The 8,160-nt window shown below is 35.8% G+C and overlaps 1 protein-coding gene across 2 annotated transcripts in view; it reads left to right on the plus strand.

Annotated features, from left to right (window-relative positions):
• The window catches only part of SEMA5A (semaphorin 5A), a 627,428-nt gene extending 619,594 nt beyond the window's left edge, over positions 1-7,834 (plus strand). For both annotated transcript variants that reach the window (XM_038392658.2, XM_038392657.2), the window contains exon 22: positions 3,749-7,834. In XM_038392658.2, the coding sequence (XP_038248586.1) occupies positions 3,749-3,868 (120 nt within the window). In that variant the 3' untranslated portion in view covers positions 3,869-7,834. The remainder of the gene's footprint in view (positions 1-3,748) is intronic.
• Positions 7,835-8,160: the final 326 nt, after the last annotated feature.

Consider the following 8,160-nt stretch of genomic DNA (forward strand, 5'->3'; position numbering starts at 1 on the left):
TCTCACTATTAAATTTCATCCTATTACTATTACTCCAGTTTACAAGGTCATCCAGATCCTCCTGTATAATATCCCGATCCTTCTCCGAATTGGCAATACCTCCCAGCTTTGTATCATCTGCAAACTTTATTAGCACACTCCCACTTTTTCTGCCAAGGTCAGTAATAAAAAGATTAAACAAGATTGGTCCCAAAACCGATCCCTGAGGAACTCCACTGGTAACCTCCCTCCAACCTGACAGTTCGCCTTTCAGTAGACCCGTTGCAGTCTCCCCTTTAACCAATTCCTTATCCACCTTTTGATGTTCATATTGATCCCCATCTTCTCCAATTTAACTAATAATTCCCCTTGTGGCACGGTATCAAATGCCTTACTGAAATCTAGGTAAATTAGATCCACTGCATTTCCTTTATCTAAAAAATCTGTTACCTTTTCAAAAAAGGAGATTAGGTTGGTTTGGCACGATCTACCTTTTGTAAAACCATGTTGTATTTTGTCCCATTTACCATTGACTTCAATGTCCTTAACTAATTTCTCCTTCAAAATTTTTTCCAAGACCTTGCATACTACAGATGTCAAACTAACTGGCCTGTAGTTACCCGGATCACTTTTTTTTCCTTTCTTAAAAACAGGAACTATATTAGCAATTCTCCAATCATTCGGTACTACTCCTGAGTTTACAGATTCATTAAAAATTCTTGCTAATGGGCTTGCAATTTCAGGTGCCAATTCCTTTAATATTCTTGGATGAAGATTATCTGGGCCCCCCGATTTAGTCCCATTAAGCTGTTTCAGTTTCGCTTCTACCTCAGATATGGTAATATCTACCTCCATATCCTCATTCCCATTTGTCATGCTACCATTATCCCTAAGATCCTCTTTAGCCTTATTAAAGACTGAGGCAAAGTATTTGTTTAGATATTGGGCCATGCCTAGATTATCTTTAACCTCCACTCCATCCTCAGTGTTAAGCGGCCCCACTTCTTCTTTCTTAGTTTTCTTCTTATTTATATGGCTATAGAACCTTTTACTATTGGTTTTAATTCCCTTTGCAAGGTCCAACTCTACTCGACTTTTAGCCTGTCTCACTTTATCCCTACATGTTCTGACCTCAATTAGGTAGCTTTCCTTGCTGATCCCTCCCATCTTCCACTCCCTGTATGCTTTCTGCTTTTTCTTAATCACCTCTCTAAGATGCTTGCTCATCCAGCTTGGTCTAGAACTCTTGCCTATGAATTTTTTCCCCTTTCTTGGGATACAGGCTTCCGATAGCTTCTGCATCTTTGATTTAAAGTAATCCCAGGCCTCCTCTACCTTTAGATCCATAAGTTCTTCAGTCCAATCCACTTCCCTAACTAATTTCCTTAATTTTTGAAAGTCAGCCCTTTTGAAATCAAAAACCCTAGTTGCAGATTTATTTTTGTTAATCCTTCCATTCAGTTTGAACTGAATTAGCTCATGATCACTTGAGCCAAGATTGTCCCCTACAACCATTTCTTCTATGAGGTCCTCGCTACTCACCGAAATTAAATCTAAAATGGCATCCCCTCTAGTCGGTTCAGCAACTACTTGATGAAGGAATCCATCAGCTATCGCATCTAGGAAAATCTGAGCCCTATTATTATTACTAGCACTGGTCCTCCAGTCTATATCTGGGAAGTTAAAGTCTCCCATGATCACGCAGTTTCCATTAGTATTTACTTTATTAAAACATTAAAAAGGGCTCTATCCATATCCAAATTAGATCCCGGAGGTCTATAGCATACCCCAATAGATATAGATAGATATAATAGATATATCAATAGAGAATATAGACAGGTTTCAGAGTAGCAGCCGTGTTAGTCTGTATTCGCAAAAAGAAAAGGATTACCAATATAGAGAATATAGAGTTGGAGTAAGGAGGCTATATTACCTCTGTATTTGGCACTTATGTCCACAGTTCAGATAAGGTGTGGATAAATTTGAAAGTTTAAGAGAAGAGCCACAAAGAAGATTAAGGAGTGACTTGATCACAGTCTATAAGTACCTACATGGGGAACAAAAATTTGGTAATGGACTTTTCAGTTCAACAGACAAAGCTTTAATAAGGTCCAATGGCTTGAAGTTGGAGCTAGACAAATTCAGATGGAAATAAGTTGCATATTTTTAACAGTGAAAGTAATTAATCTTTGGAACAATTTACCCAAGGCTTGGGGTGGATTCTCCATCATTGGCTATTTTTAAATGAAGATTCGATGTTTTTGACAAGATATGCTCTAGTTCAAACAGGAATTAATTCAGGGAAGTTCTGTGGCTTGTGTTATGCAAGAGGTCAGACTGAATGATCACAGTGATCCCTTCTGCTTTATAACCTTTGAACCAAATCTGTGATGGGTCAGATCTTCAACTGGTGTTGATCTGCATAGCACAGTGTGAATCAAGCTGCATAAATTTATACCAGCTGAGAATCTAGAATACCTATACTACATTGCCATAGATTATAAATTCCTCTGTATTGTTTCACCTCTTATATCTAGCTTTGCAGAATTCAATTTTTTATTTTATATAGTTTCAATGGATAATGTCAATGTTTATTTGTAAGCATTTTTTAGATATTTATCTATTTACATTTTCACAGATGTGCACAATTGTAAGTTTTAAGTATTTTTTATTTTTATCAATTTAAATTTTCACAGTTTGAGAAAATTATGGGGGGAGATCTGGGAATGGAGGAGGGACAGACAATGACATTAGACTTCAAGATTCAAAAAGTTAAAGCTTTATAACTGTTAAGACATCAATTGTTAACATCACATGTTAAAACGCATAAAGTAAATATCCTTAAATCATCATCTAATAAATTCTGAAGCAACATATTCTTACTTTGCCTGTATGAAATTTTGATGATCATCAATGAAAATATTGTTTGTATGTAAGTGTATGATGAAATTGACATTTACCAACATCTACCTATAACAAATCTAATCATGACAAGTCTGCTTATAACCTTTTAGAACAGCTTCCTATTGCAAAATTCCTAAAGTATGCAAGATTGGGCATTTGTATGATATCTAGCCAAATACATTCAGATTATAGAATTTATGTGCTATAGTAAAATTTTCTGAAATGTTTGTGAAGTCCTGGATAGTGAATCTTTTTCTTTTTTGCTTTTTCCATTTGTTTCTTAAATAAATGAATCTAGGAAATTAGGAAAAAAAGATTATGCTGTGCAATCAATGGGGTAACCTATTTAGGTATTTTTGAAAATCCCACTAGGCACCTATCTGCATGTTTAAGCCTAAATATCTTTGAAAATCTGACCTTAAAATGCCTAAATCTCTTTTGAAAATGGAATTTATATTCCTAAATCTCTTACATGCTCTTCAAAATTTTACACTCAAAATCAAGGAATGCATAATCTAGAGAAAAATTATATAAAAAGTCTAAGTCAACAAAGATGTACAGAACCGTTTTGACAATGAAAATACTATAAGAAATAAGAATACACAGTATAAAAACCTACATGTGATTATCTAAGATTGGGGGAAAACCCTATAAGATTATATTGTTGTATTGGAACAATATTGTATGGGATCGTGTAGTTAAGGACTTCATTGTAACACATATGCAATACAAATGCAGAGTTTTGTAGTAAACATGTGTATTTCAGAGGCACTCTCATTGCATTGTTGTTTGCATCAGTGATCTTGGAGGTTTGCCCACTAAAATTATCTTATTAAAATGATACATTTTGTTATTCTTTTTCTAGGCATTTAACAAAAACAACCTGATCTTGGAGGAGAGAAACAAATACTTCAATCCACATCTTACTGCAAAGACCTATTCTAATGCCTATTTTACAGATCTCAATAATTATGATGAGTACTAATGGACTTGTGTATTTTCTGGTCTTTGGTAACTCCCCAATCCCCCAAAGCCTGTGCTACATGACCGCTCATGTGTTTGAGGCTTCAGAGATGAAGTTTGGAGACATTTCAAGCACACTCCAAGCCATCAGTGTCCCATTGCTACCAAAAAAACAAAAACACCTGTATGTGACATGATGTTCCCTTTTGCAAGTGTGAAAGGTTGGCCTGCAGTAGGGAGTGTAGATTTAGTAACTGGACATAGTGGAATGAGTCCTGAGGAGTATAATCACTTTGTTCGTGTTTATAAATGTTCAGTCAGATTTCTCTAACATGTTGCAAACTAATTTTTTGTGCTTTTTAAAAGTCTGTAACCCCCTTGAAGAGGGTGCCAGGAATATGACTTCTGTTTCCTTTTGGACATTGTCTGCTTGTTTCCACTAGGCTTGAGGAGAAAACTCTGCATCTAGCAGTGGGGCCCTCTGAGGAGTCTTCCTGACATTATACTGCCAAAAAAGTTCATAGAACATTGAGTAAATGATGAGGAGAAATTTGGCAGCACGGTGTTATCTTGTAGTAACTCCCAACACTCCGGAGTTAATCTGCCTAGACTGTGAAGTGTTTCGCCTGGAACTCTTGGAAGTTTTCCATCTGTTTAGATCTTGAAGCAAACAGAATATACCAAGAGATATGCTTCTTGTGACAAAAAAGGGAAATTTGCAGAGTAGATGGCTCAAAGTTGTGAGATAATTTAAGCCTTCATCTTGTTTATTTTATTTTCTGGGCGGTTACGTTTGAACATTTTCTGCATGTGGTTAGTAACCGAATGTTATTGTAGTGTATGGACTTGCATGACTCATGGCATTCCAAAGACCTCTTCTTCTCAGAGTGTGCATATGAAACCCATTGGACTAGTCTGCTGTAGCATCCAAAAACATGCCAGTGAGTGGCAGAAACAACCTTACCATGATTTATCCACCACACTCTTTCCTTGACACCCCTGGGAACATATGCCTAATAATAGAATTGCTTTTCTTTTCACAAGTCATTATTTACACATGCCTGTTTGAAAACATCATCAACAACAACAAAAGGAAGAAAAAAAGTGCTAGATGTGTTCTGAAAAGCATTGTTTTCATCTTCTAGATGTGTCTGATCCATGCTAATCAACCTGTGCCAGAACCATTAATAATGTTGTTTAAAGTGGGCTTCCTTTGAGTCTCTATTGATGTGATATTTAACATACTAGCTGCTTTTGAAGCCGTCACTTTTAAATTCTTGTGCAATGGCAGGTGAGAAAACAATAGCAGTTGGCACCACTTCTCTTGGTCTCCTCTTCACCCACCACATCTGTAACATTTGTATTTTTGGAAGAGAAATTCCTGCTGTACCATTGAAGTGAAAATGGCAGGATTGTGGGATATTTGTTCAGCCCAGAGTGCTGAACTGTGTATATCATAAAAGGACATTTCAAAGGTTTCTAAACGCTATTCTCCAAGACTTCCTAAACAATATGAAAAAGTGAATAAGAAGGTTTAAATCATTGCCTGTTTTTAAACTATATACCATACCAAGATTGGCACATCAGAAATTTCCAAAGTGGGGGCGGGTTGGGGGGAGAAAATGCAAAGTGGAGATGTTTCAACATGGCAGAGCATGTTATCTTTAGATTAAAGCATAGATAGATACAAAGGGAAACGGTTTGCAAAGGCAAATGTTAGAATATAATGGTTCAAAATTCTGAGAAGCAAATCTATTAAAAATGCCAAGGAACATAGAATTTTGTGTGAGGGTGTGTATGAGTGCATGACTTTATTGGCCCTGTAACTTATACGTCAAGATTCTAGACTGATTATGGGGTTAATTCCTCATAACATGTTGTAGTGAGCAGTACCTTTGAATCGGAATAGGTTCAAATACCATACCGTACGTAGGTTCAGTGAAAATAATTAAGATTGGTTTCCTGTGTTTCCACTGGACTATTTTCAGTGTTCATTTAAACTGTCAATTAAAAATAAATCCTCCACCCTCAGACAGGTTCACACCAAAAAATGTGGTGGCACTAATCCTCTTTTGTCTATCATTGTAATATTGTACTTTTGATGCGTTTCCTCCTAATAAACTGCCTAACACATTTATTTCCCTTAGGAAAGATGAAATTACCTTTTCAAGAAAATTCAGTGGAATGGGGAGGGGGATCTTTCCAAATCATAACCAGTTTGGTATTAGCATCACTCTGCTGCTGCTTCTGCAAAATAAAACGCTTCATTTAAATAGTATAAAGAAAATAAAATGCTGCCTGAAAAATAAACCAAACAAAACCAACCAAACAAAAACAAAACAAAACTAGAAACCCCACTTTTTTTCCTTGCTTCTCTACTAACAGCAGTGTTAGTTTGGCTTCTGTATTTTAAATTTAGCGTATTAGCTATTAGGCCCATAGTTTTTTTTTAAATATTTAAAGAATTGATCTTTTTAATTTTAATCTTTTTATTAAAATTATCTGAAATGAGTCCATGTTTTACTCTACAATATTTTTGAGGGGTATATAGCGAACTATATAGATATATTGGCCATTCCATGTATATTCACTGTATTAGATCTGTGATGGTAATACCCGTGGGATAAATTGTGAAGCCATATGACTAACTGCATTTAACCTTCCCTGCACTCTGTCCACTAATCCATCTCCCACAGGACTATTTCAAACATTCCAAATCTATGAGCAGCTTCAAAATGACATCATTTTTTTAAAAAAAACCTGCCAGAGAAATGTTTCCTTCTTTTCTTTCAAATGTGGAATGTATTTCCCCAAATTACCCTATCCTGCGGCCCAAGCTGGGGCAATAATTTGTCCTATACCACAAAAAGGTTTTATGTCTGCTATCTCATGTTCCTTCAAGGTAAGAAATGGCATCTTCATATCACTGGAAAGGGGAGATCCCAAGTTTCCCAGTGGGACTAGTCTTGGAAGATCCTGAGACATCAGCCTTTAAAGCTGTGACATTTTTGTGTGTTGAAAAGTATTTTGGTTAATGTAGCGGTATTTAAAATGTATTAATTGTGTCTATTTGTTCTGCCTCTGAGAGCCTCAGAGTTACACATATGATATTAATGGAGCCTGGCCTTGAAGGCAGAGGGATACAAAAGTAGTCCCCCAATCAGATTTTCTTTTTAAATTTTTAACCATTTCTTTAAACATTTTTGCTCTAAAATTGGTAGGACACACATTTTGGTGTGAAGTGGATTTCTGGCATCTAAATACACATGAAAATGTTTTTCTTTAGACCATAAAAGTTTGAATTTTTGAAATCCTGTGGACACTTCAATGCAATTCTCATGTAAGCCAGTGGGACTAGATTGCATTTGTATGAGGGGGAAATTTGGCCCTAGATTGTTCTTTTCTTGAGAGAATTCAAGTCCCTGACCCTCTAATTCCCTCCAGTTCTCTCACAGATTTTTGACTCTGATATAGTTCTCTGTTCTGGATAAAATATTACATTATTTCTAATGTCAGGATTGGCCATCTCTAAAATACTGGTGCTCGCTCAATACATTCATTTTAAAACTTTCTTTCATTTTGCACTTATGTTTAAATGAAACCTAGACTGAAGTTTAAAATAAAAATTTCTCCAGAACTGGCCAAAATATTTCAACTTAAATCTGTTTGTTTTTTTCCCCATGTAATGCCAGTACAAAAAAAAAAAAAGGAAGATTGCAACTCCTGGTGCTGTAAAGTATATGTTTTCATTCGATAGTTCAAAGTAGAGCTTTGTGTGTGTGTGTTTAGACATTTGGGGCTTGATTCAATATGAGATACATGGGAATATATTGCTCAGTTGCTTGGAAAATCCACTACTGTGCTTGCAGATTGTGTCTTGTACTTTAATTTGAATCTGAAGACCTTTACTTTCATCTAAGCTTACTTTTAGTGGAAGTGTTTATTCCAGATATCTGCAATTGCCTGCTGCTGCAGCAGTGTGGTTAAGATAAAAATAAGGGAGTTTTGGTTGGGGTTTGAGTTTTCATAACAGAGCAGAAGATAGAGGGGCACTGAATTGGCTTTGATTTTCTAGGATATGAAATAATACTAATTAAAATCCTGGAAAGGTGTGGGATACTATGTAAAGTACAGGGAAGTAGCTGTTAACAAGTATCAGAATCGCACAGAAACCTTTCAAATCAATATAAAATAAACAGCCATGAGGCAATTCATTAAAGAAAAAAGTGCTCAGGATATTGGACCATGTGGCCAAACAAAACAGAAAGGATAGTGAGATTTAAGATGTAAGAAATGTTAATGAAAAGAAATAAT

Source organism: Dermochelys coriacea, chromosome 2 (assembly GCF_009764565.3).
Source record: "Dermochelys coriacea isolate rDerCor1 chromosome 2, rDerCor1.pri.v4, whole genome shotgun sequence".
Taxonomy (NCBI): Eukaryota; Metazoa; Chordata; order Testudines; family Dermochelyidae; genus Dermochelys; species Dermochelys coriacea.